Here is a 22,293-nt window from a genome sequence, read left to right as displayed (position 1 = left end):
GACCGGGACAATCTGGGACTTATGTCTGCTAGACTGGACTGGTTTTACATTATTCCACCCTCTTTTTCACACTTGAATAAAATGTACAAAAAAATTGTAAAGAATAAAATGCACAAAATCATGTTTGAGAAGATTTACATGGAGGAAACTGAAAAGAAGCTCAGTTTATGTGGTCTTACTTTGCCTGCACACCTTTCTACAGATGTTACAGCTGGAACGAAGTGATGTTCTTGTGCTGTAGCTCGTGTTTGCGGCCTCGTTAGATGCAGTCCACAGACTGAGTATTGTTTAGTGCTGATACAAAGCAGGCTCAAAATGTGAAAGTACTGTCGAAAAGTCTTAGGCACAAAAAAAGTTATATCTAAAAATAAAGAAGGTAAAGCAAAAATGCTTTAAGACAAAGAAATTAAAAGACGAAACCAAACAATTCTTAAAGTTGCACTTTTATACAGCAGGACAAATGCAAAAGAAGAAAAAAATAATATTTAAAATGATATTCCTTTAAGAAATATTGTGTGCCTAAGACTTTTGCACTGTACTGTACGTATTTCAGGATGGTGACCTGATCATAGGATTGGTCATCAGCAAAGATTGTGAAGATGTTTCCTATTTAAACAATCATTAAATGAATGAAACTATAGCTGGTAAATTCAAAGTTTCAGCTACTTACTTACTGCAAACTAAGGAAATTATACCTAAAAGATGATTGGTAATAAAACAGTAATAATTACAGTATAAAATTACTTATTAAATTAACAAATTACCTCGTTAAAGTAGTCAAAATAGACACCCTTTAAATTTGGCGTGAAAACATTCAACTCACATACGAAGGACTCTAAACATCCTTCGTAAATCATACCTATTTAAGATCCTGCTTAAGTTATTGAAATGAATAGAGTGTTGCTAGGGACAACCTACAGTTTTACGAGACATGTGACCTATCAGATGCAGGGAGGGGCTGGCCTCCCATGGTTAGCTCCTGGATGGAGGGGGACCCTATGAAACCCTAACACAATCCCATAAATTAGTTTACTATCGGTCTAGCATTACGACAGATGTGATCCATATCAAATCTGAATCTTAATATAACTTTAATGGTTAGGGTCGAGAGTGTTAAGGTCAAATAGAAGGGGGAACAGAGAGGGAAGGAGTGTTGAAGTGACATAGACCTCCTCTTCTCTCGGCAGGCCTGGCTACAGGCTCCTTAACACTCCACAGCTGAACGCAACACACTGTTGCTGAACAATAAACATTTATTATTATAAATCTTTACTTATTCTGTTTATATCCAGCAATAAATGTGCATTCTGTTAGTTGGGGGGGGGGGATTGTAAACATGGCATGGTTTCTACTTTATAGTTAAAGCTTTTAGATGAAAATACCTTTTTATTGGTTATATCCTATTGCTGGACTCAAAACACTTTCATTGCAACAGTGGATTGCGTAGGATTAGCAGAAATATCCAAACATAAAAAAACATCAAGTACTAAGCCTTTCTCACACCCAAGTGGCGGTCTGACACCGTTAAAGTCTGGCACAGCCGGCAGGCTCCAGAGCTAGTTACAGCGTGCTGCTGTACCAGGGGCTCATGTTGCTCTTTACGGTGCCAGCCTAGCATCTCCTCGCTAGCTGCCTCGCCAGCCTGTCACACAAGCCCCAGCCACTCCCAGCAACCCCCCCGGACCCAAACATGTTGACATCACACAGTCACCAACGAGCCACCCAGTAACCATGGACGACCTGGGCCTATGGATGGTGTGGGGATGTGCTATAAGTCTAGATCTGGCTCCAAATATGGCCTCAGAGTGCAAGAAAAACACGAACCTGTAGTTGTCGAAGCAACGACCTTCAAACAATTGACTAATCCACACTCATTTAAGATGATACTAATACTAACGCTGGTGTTTCAGACGCAGACAGTTTCATCGGGTCATTAACCAAAGACGTCAGTGTGATGAAGAACCCAGCTGCCAGCCAGGCCCCCCCAGGCCAGGCCCCCCCAGGCCAGGCCCCCCCAGGCCAGGCCCCCCCAGGCCCCCAGGGTGAGTCACCGAACCCTCCACACACATTCTTCCGTCAGAACCCTCCACACACATTCTTCCGTCAGAACCCTCCACACACATTCTTCCGTCAGAACCCTCCACACACATTCTTCCGTCAGAACCCTCCACACACATTCTTCCGTCAGAACCCTCCACACACGTTCTTCCGTCAGAACCCTCCACATACGTTCTTCCGTCAGAACCCTCCACACACGTTCTTCCGTCAGAACCCTCCACACACGTTCTTCTGTCAGAACCCTCCACACACATCCTTACGTCAGAACCCTCCACACAGTTTATTCCATCAGTAGCCATGATCCAGGTAACCTCACTACTGATCACGCTGCTCTGGAACACTGTGTTCCTCCCATTTCAATTAGTTTTTTTATGCTCAAAGACATACTCAAACTACACTGAAAGAAAACACATGCTTGTGATTGCCTTTGTATATAACTACACACACATTATAACTAAAGAGAACACAGACAATAGTCTGTCCTTAAGCAGAAGTGAAAAGCTTTTCAGGATTGAATGATAAGACATATGTTTAGCGTTTCAGTGAATGTGATGAGGATGAATACACGGGCTCTGCAATCTGGACCAAACAGTGAACCAACTGTGGCTAATCTTCTCCTCAACAGACTTGAGCTGCCTTTTCAAAAAAACTATTAAAGACTAAAACCATTTCCACATCCCAACTCAAGCAACAAAACGTCGATTCTGCTACAGTACGGACATGCTGGAAGCTTCCGTTTCTATCTTCCTTTTCTCTTTTTTACCTTTTCTCTTTTCTACCTATACAGGAAAACCATTAAGTGTCAAATAAAGATAATTTTTTTCATTTGGAAAATCATAACGACCAGAATAATCACTTGCAGAAATCTCTCGCCATATGTCACAATGATGTAAAGCTATAAAACCCAGAATTAAGCGCCAAGAAGGAGATATTTTTCTTGATTTGTCTTCCAGCTCTGGTCACTCTGAGCTCCAACTCTCTGAGGGCCTTGCAGGGTGAACACAATCCATTAAACCTGTCCTGCAGACGCCTCAGACCAAACATATCTTGGCTCTATCTGGCAGCATTGATTTATAGCCAACAAGTGCATAGTGCGTGCTCATATTACACACAGAATGTAATAACTCTTTCCCCTGTGGTCGAAATTCCCACTTCCACCAAAGGCGTGGAATCAAATCAGACTCTGGAATTTGTGGTGTCTGCTTTTGCTGTTCCAGTCTCTAACACAATTTCTATGTACAGTTTGCCTTCCCATATGTAACCCACTATGAAATGCAGTGTTTTAGAACATGTGGCTAGCCTTCATTATCTGCTACCAAGTGCAGAGTGTTCTCTGTGGGTATCTGTGGTGTCTTGATTTGTGTGCTTCCTGTGTGTCAGTGAGAGCAGAAGACGACACAACGCCCCCTGGAGGAGGTAGGGAGGGTCACCGTAGGGAGACGGTGCACTTTGAACCCCACAAGCATGATTATAGTGATCTACCGTGGCTACATTTAACAATAATTATTTAGAGTTGAGAATCACCACAGGAGAGGGGGTTAATCAACACAGTGTGTCCCAATAATGTTGAACAGTTTGTGCTCATAATTGGTCCTGCATACCCCTCAGTTCTGTGGTGATAATGGATGGGACCTGGAGAGATGATAATTATTATGATTATTATTTACATAACTTGCATTCAAAATATATATTTTTTACTGATGTTCCTCCCCAGGACAATGTTTTCCTCACACACGTCAGAATCCAGTATTATGCACTAGGTACGGGGACTTGTCTTGGTTGAATCTAAAAGATTGTTCATGGGTATCTATTCAGTACATTTTGTTCTGCAGAAAGGATATGCTGCCCTCTTATGGAAGGTTGGCTAAAATGCATCTTCAAATGTCCCCCCCTTCTGTATAATATAGATGTTCTGTATATTATAGATGTTTAACATTTTGCAAAATGGTGTGAGACAGAGACTGTCTCACACTGACATGCACAAAACTATAATATTTGACTGTTGATTGTTTTTCTACAGGTACACTCTTGCACTTTTTGAGTTTCATGTTGTTTAATTGTAACTTGTTTAACTGCTTGCTCTTATGGTTCTTCCCATTGGCACTTATTTGGTTTTTCACAATGTATGCTTCATGTTTTGGCTGCTCGCAGTGTTTGGGGCTATCTCGTTGTTATGATCCGTGACCTATGCTCTTTTGTAAAGCTCTCTCTTGGAAGTCGCTTTGGATAAAAGTGTCTGCTAAATGCATACATGTAAAACATCCTCATGATGTTTTGGAGTTGTTTTTATTTGCACCTTTATCAACCCTAACAAGTGTTTTCATGATTCTAAGAGATTTTCTTCGACTGACCTAATTAGTGTTGATCAAGAGAAGGTCAAGGGTTCCTGGGGTGATGATCTCCCAGTATGTGGAGGAAGTTCCAGCTGGGATGTCCACCCCGGACTTCACACGCAAGCCCATCGCTCTGACCATCCAGGAAGGTACTGCAGAGAGCATTTCCACCAGACACATTTTGTGAGACATTCTAGAGAGACTGGGTGTCCGTCCATTCCCCTCTCACCCACCACTGTGTGGTTCCTCCCAGGTAAACTAGCCTTCTTCAAGGCCATGGTGAAAGGACAACCTGCCCCTACGGTCACCTGGACAAGAAACAAAGGAGAGCTCACCGACACAGAAAAGTACACATGCAGATACGATGACAAGAATAAAGAGTACTTTCTTGAGGTAAGCACTTTATGCAGCATTGTCAATGAAACTAACTATAATAACTCGTCAAACTGTCAAAATCCTCCATTCTTTCACGTCTCTTCTCTCTCGTCTCAGATGCCCAATGTTACAGCAGAACAAGCTGACACCTACAAATGCTTTGCAACAAATGAATATGGACAGGCAGTTAGCACTGCCTCTTTGAATATTATTGAAGGTGAGAGAAGCAGAGGGTCGAACATTATGAGAGTCCTAGTTTACAGACGTGTGCCTAGATGTGGGTGAGTCGCTGACAGAAATGTTGCCGTAGCTGACAGCCACCACATAAATCACCCGCATCCAACAAAATGTGTTCTTCTTTTTCAGTTGGTTACAAGAAAAACAAGCAAAAAGGTTGGTGAGCAAATAAGAAAACTGTCTCAATGGCATGGAGTCTTTATCTGGCTTTCGCCATATGTGCATTTGAACCTCTGTAAGAGTCAGTCAAAATAAGAACCTCTGTAAGTCAGCCACATTAAGAACTAGCATCTTTGTTTTTCCTCCAGAAGCCCAAAACGAATCAGAGGACTTCAGAAAAATGCTCAAGAAAAAGTGAGATGCCATCATCAATGTACAAAATTTAAAGAAACATACTAAATTGAGTTAGTTCACGAACCAAATGTTGATGCAGACAGTGAAAAGACGTGATCTTGTGTCTGTAATCTGACTGTCCTGTGTGTCCAAACCAGAGTTGTGCGTGCTAAACCGCTTCCCCCGAAGAAGGAAGGAGAGATCGACCCAAAGTTCTGGGAGGTTCTTCTGAGTTCAGCCAAGAAGGATTATGAAAAAGTCTGTGCTGAGTTTGGCATTACGGACTTCCGCTGGATGCTGAAAACTCTGAACATGATGAAGAAAGAGAGAGAGGAGGAGCAAGCTAAGGTTAGTGGACTTTGTAAAACATGACGACAACATAGCATGAGGTAGTTGTATGGGTCCAGTCACTGGGGTTATACAATATATAAGGGTAGAGGGGGTACTTGGATTCAGAAATCAGGAAAAGGGGGTACTGAAGTATAAAAAGTAAACTGACAGCATGATCCTCTAATTCTCACCTGACTACACCACCTGGATCCATCATAGACATGTCAAAGACAAGCTGAGTACCTTCAAACACATTGAGGATTCATTCCCCTGCCTGCTTCTCTTTCTGTTGTAGCTAGTCAAAGAGCTGGACAACATGAAGCAGATAGAGGTCAAACCTAATGGCAGAGCCGAGTTTGAGCTGGACATGGAACTGAAGGATCCCAACAGTAAAGTCTACCTGTTTAAGGTGAGACCCACCAACACTTTCATCTATCAGACGCTTTCATCCAAAGTGACGTGCAAATAGTGTATGTAAAACAAACTGAGCTGTATCAATTATAATGGGCACTTAAGGTATGTCAAATAATACTGCTATTGTAAAATAACACATCTTACTATTTGTTAATAATACTAATTTCAGTTGTAAAATCATACTAAATACATACACAAAATACAATAGATCTGAAGTTCAAGATAAATTGTCCCTTTCCCTTTCCTTCTCTACAGGATGGTGTCATGCTTGATTATAATAATGATGACAAATCAAAGCATAAACTGGAGCAGGTTGGGAAGAAGTACTTGTTCAGCATCAAAGACCTGTCTCCGGAGGACGCGGGCCTGTACCAGGTGGATGTGGAGAACACCAACATGTTCTCCACAGACTTCAAGAGTAAGGCCATTCGTTTCGCACAGTTCTTTAAAGTTCTTTGACAGCGGTTGATCGCAGGGAACACGACAGGTCTCTCACAGCCGGGTCTGTCCCTCTCAGTCGTAGCAGCAGAGTTCGCTGGGAAGATCCAAGACGTGACAGCCAAGGAAGGAGAGGATGCCGTCTACGAGTGCACCCTGTCTCAGCCCTGCCCTCAGATCGTCTGGTTTGGGAACAGCGTCACCCTCGAGAAGGGGGACAAGTATGACATCACGGTTTCGGAAGACCAGCTCGTTCACACCTTGAAGGTGCGGAACTGTAAGCCGGAGGACAAGGGTGTTTACATGGCCCTGGCTGGGATCACTTCCTGCAGCGCGTCCCTCACAGTTCAAGGTTGGGAGACTGCACCTCATCTTGACATCGTCACAACAGACCATAACTCACCTTTCATTTGTGGCCAAAGTGTACACCTGAGAGGGCGTGCACTTTGCTTCATCTGTCTCAAAGTGTCGCACACTTGATGTTGACTTGCTGTTGTTATTCCTGCAGTAGTTTCTATCGTATGAACCCTGTGACAGCCGTCAGGTAAGGGAACGTGCTTCTGCTTCCTGTCTTCCTCTCTGGGCTTCCTGCCGGCTCTTGGTGGTGCAGCGGGGGACGGGACAGGCCGGAAGACCGCGGGCGGAGGGGGAGGAGCAGACCTGTCCAAGATCTCCCAAAAGCAGGAGAGCAAGCTGCAGAAAGAGAAGGGGGAGAGAGATGGGAAGGGTGGAGGAGATGGAGGGGAAGGGAAGGTTGGAGGAGATGGAGGGGATGGTAAGGGTGGAGGAGATGGAGGGGATGGGAAGGGTGGAGGAGATGGAGGGGATGGGAAGGGTGGAGGAGATGAAGGGGATGGAGATGGAGGAGATGGAGATGGAGGAGATGGAGCAGGGGATGGTGGAGATGGAAAGAACAAGAAGCGGAACAGAACTGGGCCTTTAGTTCCTGACACATCGATAGGTAGATATTTCTAATTCGCTACTTCCTCCAACTCTCTGACATAGCAGACTGATACATGTAACATCATAGTTGTCATGTTATACCCACCTGAAGATAAAGCAGCAGGAGGGCAACATTTCCTAACTCGTTTCCAGATCCTGGTGTCCAGTTCGTCAGTGGTCTGTCCGACACAGCTGCCACGCTGGGAGACACAGCAGAGCTGTCCTGCAAGCTGAGCAGTGAGGACTGTCAGGGCGTCTGGTACAAAGATGGGAAGCCTGTAAGTGTTCATCACAGGTTTACTGCTTCTCTGGGATGTTCTTCGTTTACACTGCAAACCCAGTAAATTCAGAATACTACAAACTTTTGTGGAAACCGATTAAATCAAATCTAAGCAATTTCTTTAAGTAAATTATAATTTACAGAATTAACTGATTCAATAAAAAAAAAGTTTATAATGAAAAATGTTAGGTATTTGATTACAAAAATAATTTGATGTAATCACATCCTCAATGTTTTCACAAACATCGAGGATGTCTTGAGGTTTACGGCGTTTATATACTTTTCTCACTTCTGGATCTGTTTCTGATCTCCCTGGCGACCAGCTCACTTCTGGGGACGGCGTGACTATAATCAAGGACGGAGCCTGTCACAGGCTGGTCATCCAGAAGTGCAGTCTAGACGATGGAGCCGTGTATCGCTTCGAGGCCGACGGACGGAAATCTGAGGCCAGTCTCACCGTCCAGAGTAAGTCTGGATAAGGAATCATGACATGAGAGGAATACACTTACATTTACATTTAGTCATTTAGCAGACGCTCTTATCCAGAGCGACTTACATTACTTAAGTACAGTAAGGACAGGGACATTCCCCCCGAGGCAAGTAGGGTGAAGTGCCTTGCCCAAGGACACAATGTAATTTGGCAACCTTCTGATTACCAGCCTGATTTCCTAACCGCTCAGCCACCTGACTCCCTTGTTTTGCTTTAGTTAGACCACCATCTTGTTGGATATGAACAAGCTTAACTTAGATATATACTGTAGATGGCAAAAAAGTGAGTAATTCCTTAGTGTGTTAACTTTCCTCTGTTCCAAGACCCACCCGTCTTTGACCTGGACGCCCTGAGTAAATTCTCGGAGCCGGTCATCATCAGAGCGGGTGAGACCGCAGAGTGGAAGCTGACCTTCTCTGGAGGAGAGCCCATGAAGATCCAGTGGCTGAAGGATGATGAGGAGCTGATGAATGGCCTCAACGTGAAGCTGGACTCGTCGCCCACCCACACCGGGCTACGCCTCACCAAGTGTCAGAGGAAGGACAGCGGGGTGGTCAAACTCAAAATTAAAAACGAGTTTGGATCGATGGAGGCCACCTCCAAACTTATCGTCCTGGGTATGTATTAAAACATGGAGGGCCAAAATACCTTTACAAGTATGAGTTAGATATGAGTTTTTAAACGTTTTGCGAGTTCAATTCAGTTCCTGCTGTCTTCGAACAGACAAACCCACACCACCACAAGGGCCTGTGGACATTCTGGAAAGCGCCATCACATCCGTGGAGTTCAAATGGAAGCCTCCAAAGGATAACGGGGGCTGTCCAGTGACCAACTACCTACTGGAGCGTCAGCAGGTGGGGAGGAACAAATGGACGGCCCTGGGGGCGATCCCGGGGGACCCCCCCAGTTACAGGGACGGCGAGGTGGACCCCGGGAGGAGATACTGCTACCATATCAGAGCTAAGAATGCGGAGGGCATCAGCGACTTCCTGGAGACTGAGGATATCCAGGCTGGAGTTCTCTGTGAGTCGACAGGTTCCTACTGATCTGCATGCACAAAAACAAGTCTGGATTCACATATTCTGCAGGACTGAGTGGAGGCCGACCGATATCTGTTGACCGATAATATCGGATGAAAATGGGTATATCGGTATTGAAATTTTAACACAGCAATATAAATATATATCCTAAAGAGCAGAGCAATACAACCTGTCTTCACATGGATAATAAATTGATAATTAAGGAAGATAGATACAGCTCACTGGTAGAGTCTTTGACTGTAGATCAAAAGGTTATAGGTTTTATTCCCCCACAAATGTTGCCTTAGAATAAAGCATCTGCTAAATGAATACACAAGTTTAACATTATAATATGCAATAAATCTGTATTTCCATGATGGTTGGGCTCGACCAATGAGCCATCATGTTAAAGAGTTGTTATAATCCTCGTAGGTTATCCTGGATCCCCTTCTGCTCCCAAAGTGGTCAGCGCCTTCAAGGACTGCATCAACCTGGCCTGGTCTCCTCCCTCCAACACTGGAGGGACAAAAATCCTGGGGTACAACCTGGAGAAACGCAAGAAGGGCAGCAATATGTGGAGCCCTGTCAATATCGGAGAGACAATTAAAGGTAAGGCTCACTTAGAAACATGTTTGAAAATGTTTGCCATAACATAATCAAGGATTACATTTTATTATTGTAGTTGTAATGTAGATCTGAGCTCTTTGTTCCTGTCAGAAACCCACTATGCTGTGAAGGACGTACAGGAGGGAGCTGCCTATGAGTTTCGAGTGACAGCTATAAACCTCTCCGGTCCTGGAGAACCCAGTCCTCCCTCTGAAACTGTGTTCGCAAGAGACCCCAAGAGTAGGTCACAGCCCTCAAGTACCTGGGTTTGGAACGGTCACATCAATAGCTTTACTTTGTTCAAATATAATAATGATAATCAAACTGTTTGTTCGGAACTAAAGGAATCCATATTTTAATTACCCACAACTCATAGCCAGCATACTACAGCTCAGCGTTTCAGCTACAGTGATAACCAACATAATCCTGTTGTTCCAGAACCCCCCGGTAAAATCCTAGACCTAAAGGTAACATCCTCCAATTACACAACGTTTTCTCTGGCTTGGACTAAACCAAAGGAGGTGAAAGGGGTGGAGGATGAGGCCAAGGGCTACTTTGTGGAGATCAGACCAGTAGAGAACCCTGAATGGATTCGCTGCAACACCAACTATGTCACCCACACTTCCTTCACTGTGATTGGTCTGAAGGCCATGGCCATGTACTGGGTGAGGGTGATTGCGACCAATGACGGAGGAGACGGGGAGCCTCACGGCTTTGATGATTACATCATTGCAATGCCTCCTCCTGGTAATCACTCATCCATCCGAGCTATGATATTTATTTCTATATTCAATTCAAAATGCATTACTGTTTTGCCTTTTGAGGTTGTTGTTTTTCGTCATTAATGGCAAGAAATGTCCCTATAGAATGTACAGTAAGTGACCTCAGGTTTGAAGGTTGTAGTTTCCAAATGACCAGCAATGTTGCACTGTAAATGTAATTGTGGACATTTCAAGGTCGATGTGTACTGACCTGTGTATTCCTCCTCCTCCGTAGTGAGGCCTAGATTCACAGACGACAAGATGAAGAGCTTCATGGTGGTTAAGGCTGGGAACACCGTACGTGTCAACATCAACTTCGAGGTAAAGTAACAAAAGTCAAAACGCAACATTTACATTTAGCAGACACTCTTATCCAGAGCGACTTACAGTAAGTACAGGGACATTCCCCCGAGGCAGGTAGGGTGAAGTGCCTTACCCAAGGACACAACGTTGTTTGCACAGCCGGGGAATCGAACCGGCAACCTTCTGATTACTAGCCCAATTCCCTAACCGCTCAGCCACCTGACTCCAGGTGGCTGACAAAGACAGCAACAAAAAAGAGCAAGAAGAGAAACCAGAAGAAAAACACAAATGAGGCATGCTGACTTGTTTCAGATGTATCGTATGACATCATCGCTTTGTGTGGCTACTATGCCGTAGGACGTCACCCACGTAGCTGATGTTGTGTGTGTGTCCTCCATGTGGTCGGCAGGCCTGTCCCTTGCCTGACATCGTCTGGCTGAAGGATGGTGTTCCCGTTTCCAAACGGGTGACGGTCACCAACTCAGACAGAGGATCCCAGCTGCTGATCCCGACGTCTGAACGCGTCGACACCGGCATCTACACCATCATCGTCAAGAATCTGGTCGGACAGGAAACCTTCAATGTTGAGATCAGGGTCACGGGTATATTAATATTATTATATTTTTTTATTCATTTATCAGATGCTTTTATCAAAAGTGATAGAAAACGTGTATACAGTAGTCTAAGTATAGTAAAACTAGTACAAAGTATTGCACATAGAAAGTACTGATCAGAAGTGCATCTTACCAGGCACAGTGCAAAGACATCCCTTCACTTTCTGTTTCTAGTTGGGGTTAGATTGGAAGTGCATGATGTGTCCGTGACTCTGACCTTCTCCCAGACGACCCCAAGCCTCCAGGCCCGGTGGAGCTGGAGCAGAACGTCCCTGGAACCGTGACCGTGTCCTGGACTCCCTCCCCAGACGAGAAGAGAGACGACAGACTGCACTACGTGGTGTCCAAGAGAGACTCCATCAAGCGCACCTGGAGGACTGTGGCCGACCACCTCTTCAACAACAAGTGCACCATCATCAACATCCTGCCTGGAAGGGAGTACCACTTCAGGGTGTTTGCCAGGAACGACATGAGCCTCTCAGAGCCCACTGAGTCTCCTACCTGGAGAACCGAGAACAGGAGAGGTTTGCCACTGCATGGGGAAAGAGCAATAGCAGTAGTAGCTTTTATTGTCATTCAAATGTTTCTCCGGGACCATGGTGTTACATAAAACACTGATAAGCACATAACAAATACAGGTGATATCCTTTCTCTCGCTTTCTCTCTCTTTCTCTCTCTGTTTGTCTTTCCCTCTCTCTCTCCCCCCATTGTCTCCCTTAGAGAAGTTCTTCCTGAGTCTCCCAGACTCAAAGGCCCTTAACTTCCAGACCCCCCCCTCATTCCTGGTGCCCCTGAAACGACGCACGTCTCCACAGGGTTACGAGTGCTACATGAGCTGTGCAGTGAGAGGGGACCCCACACCCCACGTCACATGGTACAGGAACAACATCAGCCTCAACACCAACACCAACTACTACATCTCCAACACCTGTGGGGTTTGCTCCATGCTCATCCTTAGGGTCGGACCCAAGGACACCGGAGAGTACACAGTTGTTGCTGATAATCCTCTGGGAAGGGCAGAGTGCTCCACTAAACTTATAGTTAAAGGTAAAACTACTAGAATCCAGAGATGGGAAATACAATCGGAAGTACAAATACTTTGTTACTTAAATAGATTTTTCTGTTATCAGTTCTTTACTTTACACAAATATCTGTTATTTTACTTAATCTGCATTTCATGGCATGATCAATATAATTTGTCATCGCGTGCCTTTTTTTAATTTCCTGGCTATCACGCACAACAAACGTAGCCTAAGCGAGTCTATGAAGCTACCATGTAGCAAGGCAGAAGGCAACAATAAGAATATTTTCAAAAAAAGTTGAAACTTTTGTGTGTTTCTAAAGGGTTGACAAAATATTTTGGAAAAAGGTTTACATCATTGATGAGTACTTTACTAGAGTCTTTGATGATGCTGTTTTATTGCCTTTTTCCAGAGTGAAGACCAGGTCACGTGATCAAGGGATACATTTACCTGTCCATGAAATATGGTTCTATGTTTAAGTATAATGTGTGAATAAAACGTAATATAACTATATGTTGTTCTCACAAACTTCTGTCATGGAAATGCATTATTAGCATGGAGGTGTGAATGAGGACAGCCATCAGTTGAATGCAGGTTTATACAAACACATAAGGATGCAAGGGTGTACACACGAGACTACGTATACAGGCTTCTGCGTGATCATGATATGGTTGGGATCGTAATTCGGTAATTACCGAGTAAAGAAAAGTAGTTCTTCCATGAAACTGCTCACAACACGGTCTTTGGATTATCGTGATTAACCGGATCATGACTTCTGGAAAGAGACATTGCTGTTGAGTTTTAGTGTATTTTCGGAGCGCTTTGAACACCACGACTAGCCCTATCTAGTTCCATTTCCTCGATGAGAAAGCACACTTCACATTCACAACACAACAATCGAGATGGATACACAGCATGAGAAAAAAAATATGTATTACTGTTGAATTGAGAGGTACACAGTATAAGCCTACTACACTATAAATAAAGAAAGTTGTATTCAATAATTTTCCATTTTATTTTTGTACAGATTAGTATTTATTTGCTTTATCGTTCAATGACATGTGGTGCAATTTAGCTTTTAAAACATGAACTTAATGAGCAAGCACAGAACTAACTAAATAATAAAAGTTTTAAATATATAATCCTTGAGTGTTTTTACTTATTGTCTCCAGCAGATGGTGCTGTTTGACTCAATCGGATATCCTCTTCCTGCCCTAGTATGTGCTGCAGCGAGCACTCTACGCTAATTCAACGGACTGTCAGATGTGTATCTGTTTATCACCCCTGGGCGGCTGTCTCTCCTACTGCATTCATCTTTGACGCCTCGTTGTTGCTAATATTAGCCATGACCTGCTTCGTTTCCACAGACGCCAGCCAAGTGGGGCTAAAGCTGTAAGCTGTAGAGGAAAAGTAGCGCTGAAGGCAGGTTAGGCCCGGTTCCCACACATCTGACCTGATAACGGCTCTGCCTGCACTGTCATGGTGCAGGATGATGATCCTCTCACTAACAGGGAAGTTATTCCCAGCAGACTGGAGAGGAGGCTTGCAGGTTTTGAATGTTAGAACACTTTACATGATGGGTAACCTTAAAGTTATACATTTTAATATATTTGTATCTTATATTTAGTCATTATATTTAACGTAATGTTATATTTTACCAGGCTTCAAGATAATGATTTCACACTTCAAAAACAGAGATGGATAACAGTGTGTGTGTACTGTGTGTGTGTGGTGTACTTGTGTGTGTGTACTGTACATTTGTGTGTGTACTGTATGTGTGTGTGTACTGTACGTATGTGTGTGTACTGTAGTTGTGTGTGTGTGTGTGTGTGAGAGAGAGAGAGAGCGTAAGCCTACGTAAGCTGTCATAAGTTCCACAGGTTGTTTTGCATCTAAAGAAGCGTCCACTGTGGAAAGTGATGCCTGTGTGGTACAGGAGACACCAAGGTACCCCGGGAGCTCCTCCTTGTCCCCTCCCGCGAGGGCAGGGCCTCATGGGGACATGTCACCGCCTAGCAGATGGCTTTACACCTCAATCCTATTAACAACTTTCTGCTGATGGAGGCCTGTGGTGTAGCAGCTCCTCTAAGCCCCAGTGAACAAGCCCCAGTGTCTCACCTTCATACACAAGCCTGAGGCTCGCTCGCTGGTCAGAATGTCTACGGAGAAGGTAAATGTGTGACGATTCTCTATCTTTGTGGAGAAATGGGGTGTTTTGGAAAGGGAAGAAAGGGGTGTTTTGGTTGGGGATGAAAGGGGTGTTTTGGTTGGGGATGGGTCTTGGGTGATGGTGGGGGTGGGGTGAGAATGGCCACAGGGGAAAAGTGATTCATGCTTGAAACTTGCTGCCTGTTTTTGTATAACAATTTGTTACATGTAAAAGGCTAGTGGATTTAAAGTAAGATTTGGTTCATGGAGCAAGGTTCAAACAGTGTATGGAGTTATATTTTCTTTCATAGAGAATGAAATGCCAACTATGGATATGTTCATAAAAGAACCATTAATCATTGGGTCATTAGCGTTAGCTACATTAGCATCATCGCAGTTAAAATACCTCCAGGCTTCTCTGCTGTGAAATAAGATGCAACTGAAAATGATGAGGCGTATATGAAGCTTTATCCGCAGAGAACAATTTTTACAATGATGAAGTGACTCTTGTTCCCCTGCTTTGTAAGTACTGAGTTCACCGTTAGAGTTTGGTTGTGAGGTCAAAAAACTGTGTCTGTTACTCAACAAGCATGCTGGCATGTCACCAGAGACTCTAGGAATAGTGCAGGGTGGCAAGCATGACCACTCGTGCATTATCACATTATCACAGGGCTTTCTCATTAAGGGCCTTCTCGTCACATCATTGTATTTGTTTTATAATAATCACTTTGTGCTTCATTTATTTATACAATTCAAATCAAACTTTATCTATATGGCGCATTTCATACAAAGAGGCAACACAATGCGCTTCACAGAGCGGAAGAAGGGGTCGGGAGATACACATGCTTATGTGATCACCAACAAAGCACGCAATGCTAGGATCTGTTGAAATATTGTTATCTGGCGAAAAGCAATATAGCTGTATAGCAAAGAAAACATTGAGTGTGGAGTATAGATGCCCCAGCTGTATATATCCATCTTGTCTTTCCAGTTAAAATGTTTACAACCTTACAGTGGGAGTCTTTCCAAACAAACAATAACGTGCTTTTGAGGGAGACCTCAAACAATGGCGAGAATGCTGGGTAATGGATCCCTTACTGATCCGACCACAGTAGATATAGGTCATGCAGCCCTTACACACTTAATCCAATGTTTGTTGCTAGGCGATCTGTGTTTTATCGGTGGAGGGTTAGCAATTTACAGTAAGGTGTCACAGACAATGCAGAGTTTCTCGTCTGGGTTCATGTGTGAACCCTCCAGTTTTACTCTCATTACCCGAGTGTCAGATTGTCTGAGGGAAGGACAGAAATAGCTGCCGTGGATGTGTGCTGTGGATGTAAGAGGATTAGGCCGCTTCTCCGTCAGTGTTCAAAGGGCCAGGATCTCGGTGACCTCCTTCTCAGCCTCCTGCCCTAGTGGCTGGACCTGCTGTTACAAAATGCTGATTGTGTCTTGCTTCTCCTCTTCCTGCCCTCTGCTTGCATCCACAACTACTGGATGGTAAGTTTGGACAATCCTTTAGTGCCAGTTTGTCCTGCATTAGTGTATAAAGACTGAACAATACTATGCAAAGTGGTTGTCTAAAGTTCAATGAGAACATTTCTATTAGATCCCAGAAAAGTGTTATCATAGGAAATACATTTATTTAACTTGACAGAATTCCTCATATGAACTGTTTATTATTTGACTTGTTGAAAACTGCTTAGAGCGGTGTGACAGCAGGGCTCGTTCAGTCACTGTGTGGAATCCTTCCCTGTCCCAAATCATCTCCAAACCAAGGCCATACGTGTATTTCACACATTTCCTCAGTCTCATCCGTGATTCTTCTTTCTGTAGGACACGAATTGCAGAAACCAAAGAAGAAGAAGGCGGAGTCTGTCCCGGCCCAGACAAACGGCACGGACGCCAAGCCGAAGAAGACCAAGAGCAAGAAGAATGAGGACCTTTCAGGAGACGAGAGTCCTGCCGTTCAGAGTGAGAGCCGTCCGACACCATGCCTGTTTGAAATGTTGATACATATGATACTTAGTGTTTGAATTGAGGAAGGATTGGTGGGGTCCTGACACCCCCCCCCCCTTAACTTAAGTTACCCCCGAATATTACATGTAATTTATTTATCAATATCCTTTTAAATCATAAAATAGATGGCAAGAAGGTAAAGAAAAAGAAACCAGAGAAGGAGAAAGAGGAGGCAGAAAAAGAGAAGCCAGAACCAAAGAAGAAGACAAAGAGCGCTCCAAAGAAGAAGAAAAGTAAGAACTGAGGCATCAAGACATAAAGACACTTAGACTTCAGCATCATACTTTACAAACTTAATTTTACTACTACAAATCAGTCGTCATAAACAGAAACGTGATTTATTTTGTTGTTTTTCACCAGGTTCGGACACAGACGACGATGAGGATGATGAGGAAGACACACCACAGAAGAAGACAAAAAAAAAGGCCTCAAAGGAGAACGACAGCAAGGAGAAAGAGAAGAAGTCCAAATCTAAAGGTGAGCAGGTGTAGAAAAGCAATTTTCTGAAAAGGGGTTACAACATGAGTAAGACCTGGCTTTTCGATCGCTAAGAGGATTATGGCTAGATTTCATTGTGTACTGGTGTCTGAGTGGAAGTGCTAGACCAACAGCTAAGATGGTAGCTATACCTAACCAGGCCACGTGAGAGCCAGTCATACATAAACAAGGTTCACTTACACCAGTCTTTCGACCACCTATTTCTTTGTGTTTTCTACAGAAAGTCCAACATGTATACAGTACCGTGCAAAAGTCTTAGGCACCCAAGGTTTTTTGCTGCAGTATAAATGAGCAGTGTTGATCATTTTTGTTCAGTCTTTTCATTTCATTATGTCGTAAAGCATTTTTTTTGCTTCACTTTGTTTTATTTTTTTCATTTGTGCGTTAGACTCCCAGCACTGTATGTACTGGATTTTGTACCGGCCAATATCTGCTGTTCAGTTTTTAGAAGCATATGTGTTGATATTTGTGTTGTGTCACTGTCAGATGACAAGGACTCTGAAGGAAAGAGCAAATCCAAGACTAAGAAGGAGCCGGCGGCCATGTTCCAGATAAATGGAGATTCAAAGAAAGACTCCAAGACCAAAAAAAAAGGTTGTATCTCTCGTAGCAGAGGCTTAACAAACATCTACAGTCCCTATAACCAAACAATTCTTATCTGTCTTTTGTGTAAAAAAGAAACTACATGTAGTCCCCACCAGACAAGCTCGAGGATATACAGCCCCAGATGGTTTCCGTATGATTGTAACTTGTAGTTCTGTAAACAGCAGCTAAATCGGAGAGCGATGACAGTGAACCTGAAACAAAGCCGAGCAAGACCAAGAAGAAGACCAACTCCAACCCTGCCTCCATGTTCCAGGCCGGAGGAGACAAGGACAAGGACAAGGACAAGGGCAAGGACAAGGGCAAGGGCAAGGACAAAGACAAGGACAAAGACAAAGACAAAGACAAGGACAAGAAGACCAAGAAGAAAGGTGCAGTAGGGAGTTTGGAAGAAACGGAGGTTGGGTGGTTGGGTCTCCGTCTGTAGATTCAGCGAAGGAACTCTCATGTCTCTGATGTTGCTTTCTGTGTCTCTCATGTCTCTGATGTCGCTTCCTGTGCCTGTCATGTCTCTGATGTCGCTTCCTGTGCCTCTCATGTCTCTGATGTTGCTTCCTGTGTCTCTCATGTCTCTGATGTCGCTTCCTGTGCCTCTCATGTCTCTGATGTCGCTTCCTGTGTCTCTCATGTCTCTGATGTCGCTTCCTGTGCCTCTGATGTCGCTTCCTGTGCCTCTCATGTCTCTGATGTCGCTTCCTGTGCCTCTCATGTCTCTGATGTCACTTCCTCTGTCTCTCATGTCTCTGATGTCGCTTCCTGTGTCTCTCATGTCTCTGATGTCGCTTCCTGTGTCTCTGATGTCGCTTCCTGTATCTCTCATGTCTCTGATGTCGCTTCCTGTGTCTCTCATGTCTCTGATGTCGCTTCCTGTATCTCTCATGTCTCTGATGTCGCTTCCTGTGTCTCTCATGTCTCTGATGTTGGTTCCTGTGCCGCAGCCAAAGCAGAGGAGAGCGATGACTCTGACTCTGAAGTGACGCAGAAGAAGAAGAAGGGTAAAGGGAAGAAAGGCAAAAAGGTTTGTTTGTTTTGATATGACTTTGCTACAGCTTTGGTCAAGTATACGACACACCAGATGATATCAGATTATTTTACTTTTTCATTTTACAGTACTTAAAGTATTAAAGTTGACTTTACAGTTTACTTTACAATTTCCGTTATAAATGGAAACCATTCCTGCTAATTGTAACATGATCTATCCCTAGTCATTCTCCAGCTGACCCCCTGTGCTTTGTGCTCAGGAAGAGAGACCTCCCTCTCCTGATATCGAGTTTGACAACCTGGAGGAGTTTGTTCTCCAACCTGCCCAGCAGGGGGTGACCGTCAAATGCAGGGTGACCCGGGACAAGAGAGGCATGGACAAGGGCCTGTACCCCACATACTACCTCCACCTGGACAACGACAAGAAGGTGAGCGGTCGCAGAGGGGACTAGGGGATGTTTCCTCACAAATCTTCAGGAATAATACGTTTTTATGAACTGTATGATAACGTAGTGATGTGGTGAATGTTTGTGCTTCCGCAGGTCTTCCTCCTGGCTGGAAGGAAAAGGAAAAAAAGCACCACATCCAACTATGTCATCTCCATAGACCCCACGGACCTGTCAAGAGGCGGAGAAAACTTCATTGGAAAGTTGAGGTACTCGTGGACGTTTGTTTTGTAGTTTTGTTTGTTTTGAGAAACTGCACAGCAGCACAGCAGAGCATGGCTCGCATGCCAGCGTCCGGCACCAGACTTCCTCATGAGCGGTGATGTGTCCTGCAGGTCTAACCTCATGGGGACCAAGTTCACAGTGTTTGACAACGCCCTGAACCCAGACCGAGCTCTGCCAGACATGTCCAACGCTCGCCAGGAACTCGCCGCCATCATTTACGTAAGACGGACTCATGTGGTGTTCATTTACACGCTCAGGAATCTGGGTAGCGGCGTGGTCTAAGGTATTTGGGAACACATCTACAGTATGTGTCGTTCTCCGTTTAAAAATGAAGGTGAAGGATCGACTGAGACCTGTTTATGTACCTTGACTTTTGTGATCCGGCTTCTGTTGTACTTGTCCTGCGTGGCTGTATTTGCGTTGCTTTTGTGTTATACTTGTGTTGTATTTGTGTCATATGTGCAGGAGACCAACGTCCTGGGGATGAAGGGACCGAGGAGGATGACGGTGGTGATACCAGGGATGAACAAGGACAGCGAGAGAGTCCCCATCCGACCCCGAACCGTGAGTACCTCTCCACCCCTCCACCTCTCCACCCCTCCCCCTCTCTACCTCTCTACCCATCTCCAGCCTTGTTCACACCTCTCCACCTCTCCACCTCTCCACCCCTCCACCTCTCCACCCCTCCCCCTCTCCACCTCTCTACCCATCTCCACCCTTGTTCACACCTCTCCACCTCTCCACCTCTCCACCCCTCCACCTCTCCACCCCTCCCCCTCTCCACCTCTCTACCCATCTCCACCCTTGTTCACACCTCTCCACCCCTCCACCTCTCCACCCCTCCCCCTCTCCACCTCTCTACCCATCTCCACCCTTGTTCACACCCCTCCCCCTCTCCACCTCTCCACCACCTCCCAAGCCCTCGCCCTCTCTCCCTATCACATGTAGGAAGTTAAGTCATTCATGGGTTGACAGGATTTCACCTTGTTGGCTTCTACATGCTTCCAGCTAACCATTTTTTTTTCTCCATTCAAAGATGCTTTACCCAATGCGACATTCAAATTGTGTTTAATGTACAGCCGAAAATACAGATTCAGGAGTGCACAGTTCTAACAGTATTTCAGTGGTCGAATATTTATTTTTTTGTTGCATTTACCAGGCACAGTGCAAAAACTGCTGCCCCTGCTACCTTGGACAGTTGACGCTGCTAGCTAACTCACCGTTCACCGTGTGATTGATGAAGAGAGCTGTGCTGTTTACCGTGTGATTGATGAAGAGAGCTGTGCTGTTTACCGTGTGATTGATGAAGAGAGCTGTGCTGTTTACCGTGTGATTGATGAAGAGAGCTGTGCTGTTTACCGTGTGATTGATGAAGAGAGCTGTGCTGTTTAGCGTGTGATTGATGAAGAGAGCTGTGCTGTTTAGCGTGTGATTGATGAAGAGAGCTGTGCTGTTTAGCGTGTGATTGATGAAGAGAGCTGTGCTGTTTAGCGTGTGATTGATGAAGAGAGCTGTGCTGTTTAGCGTGTGATTGATGAAGAGAGCTGTGCTGTTTAGCGTGTGATTGATGAAGAGAGCTGTGCTGTTTACCGTGTGATTGATGAAGAGAGCTGTGCTCTCCTCCTCCAGGACAACGATGGGCTGCTGAACCGGCACCAGAACCGGAACCTGGAGAACCTCATCGAGCTGCGGAACAAGACTCCAGTCTGGAACGAGGAGACGTCGTCCCACGTGCTGAACTTCAACGGCAGAGTCACCCAGGCCTCCATCAAGAACTTCCAGATCGTCCACAGCAAAGATGGTGAGCACACAGCACCAGGAACTGAGCAGGTTCTTCCAGTGATTAGAGGGTTATAACGTTTATAAAATAACTATAATGTGTGACATTATTCCACTTATTCTTAAAGGTACAGATATTTTAGGATAATTCCAAGCCTCTCCCCCCTCTCTCAGTGGACTACATCGTGATGCAGTTTGGTCGCGTTGCAGACGACGTCTTCACACTGGACTACAGCTACCCCATGTGTGCTATTCAGGCCTTCGCCATCGCTCTATCCAGCTTCGATGGGAAGATAGCCTGTGAGTAAACAGGAAGTCTCCGTCCCCGGTGCCCCCCCCTGCCCCCGCGCTGACACGGCCCCGCTACTTCCTGGTCGACCAAACGTCCGGCCCGACCAGCCTTCACAGTCCTCAGATGGCGAGGTGAGGTGGCGGGACTGAGGGCAGCCACAGTGGAAGTGATGGATGGACAGGGGAGCTGACAGGGGAGCGGGGTGTGGAGACCTGCGATGTGAAGCACCTGGCGCAGGGAGGGGTGTGTGTGTGTCCAGACTGACGATGACCCTATGACCTCTGCTGCTACACGAGAGGCCGTCTCTCTCCGCGGGCGAGTGTGGCTGTTGTGTGTGGTGTGATTGTAGAAACAGGAAGTGGACGCTGAAACAGGAAGTTGATGCTGAACAAGGTTCGTCTTGGGAATTTCAATGATGAGGTAAGAGTTGTTTCCCATCGCGGGCACTTTCTCTGGGAGGAGGAAGACACAACGAAGACTTCATGAACCATCGTCAGGGTCAGAGGATTGTTTGTCAGCTGCCCGCACTGGAGCAGGCTGAGATGCATGAGAGCGTAATTGGCTATTAACAATCATTAAGTTGTGTATGAAATGTGCCCTCTTTCATTGCAATGAAAGTCCAATATCACTATTAGTTTTAATAAGTCTATACTGTAGGTTAATCAATGGTAATGCCGCATGAAAATAGTAGAACATGTATGTTTCAATATGAACGTCATTTATGATTTAGGTGTGATGTTTTTATAT

The 22,293-nt window shown here is 44.9% G+C and overlaps 3 protein-coding genes across 3 annotated transcripts; all 3 read left to right on the top strand.

Annotated features, from left to right (window-relative positions):
* The first annotated feature begins 1,731 nt into the window (after positions 1 to 1,731).
* Positions 1,732 to 13,083, top strand: LOC136944036 (immunoglobulin-like and fibronectin type III domain-containing protein 1). Its single transcript, XM_067237629.1, has 24 exons — positions 1,732 to 1,765; positions 1,911 to 2,042; positions 3,439 to 3,474; positions 4,418 to 4,540; positions 4,645 to 4,784; positions 4,884 to 4,983; positions 5,133 to 5,159; positions 5,312 to 5,357; positions 5,495 to 5,684; positions 5,962 to 6,075; positions 6,336 to 6,498; positions 6,598 to 6,870; positions 7,129 to 7,271; positions 7,628 to 7,738; positions 8,064 to 8,205; positions 8,554 to 8,847; positions 8,954 to 9,253; positions 9,682 to 9,858; positions 9,967 to 10,095; positions 10,852 to 10,937; positions 11,329 to 11,521; positions 11,761 to 12,086; positions 12,286 to 12,580; positions 12,968 to 13,083. Exons 1-24 carry the CDS (start codon positions 1,732 to 1,734, stop codon positions 12,970 to 12,972), a joined length of 3,579 nt encoding a protein of 1,192 aa, XP_067093730.1. The 3' UTR covers positions 12,973 to 13,083.
* A 1,391-nt stretch (positions 13,084 to 14,474) lies between these two features.
* On the top strand, positions 14,475 to 17,213 carry LOC136943965 (nucleolar protein 58-like). The gene is made up of 4 exons (XM_067237505.1): positions 14,475 to 14,502; positions 16,540 to 16,677; positions 16,848 to 16,955; positions 17,083 to 17,213. Exons 1-4 carry the CDS (start codon positions 14,475 to 14,477, stop codon positions 17,211 to 17,213), a joined length of 405 nt encoding a protein of 134 aa, XP_067093606.1.
* Positions 17,214 to 17,762: 549 nt separating this feature from the next.
* On the top strand, positions 17,763 to 21,562 carry LOC136967938 (tubby-related protein 1-like). Its single transcript, XM_067261973.1, has 9 exons — positions 17,763 to 17,814; positions 17,988 to 18,194; positions 18,762 to 18,841; positions 19,065 to 19,232; positions 19,347 to 19,459; positions 19,586 to 19,694; positions 19,941 to 20,039; positions 21,105 to 21,276; positions 21,429 to 21,562. The coding sequence occupies exons 1-9, from the start codon at positions 17,763 to 17,765 to the stop codon at positions 21,560 to 21,562; spliced, it is 1,134 nt and encodes a 377-aa protein (XP_067118074.1).
* The last annotated feature ends 731 nt before the right edge of the window (positions 21,563 to 22,293 follow it).

Source organism: Osmerus mordax, chromosome 1, assembly GCF_038355195.1.
Source record: "Osmerus mordax isolate fOsmMor3 chromosome 1, fOsmMor3.pri, whole genome shotgun sequence".
Lineage (NCBI taxonomy): Eukaryota > Metazoa > Chordata > Actinopteri > Osmeriformes > Osmeridae > Osmerus > Osmerus mordax.
Note: the sequence above shows the minus strand (reverse complement) of the source record. Positions and strands in the feature narration are given on the sequence as shown.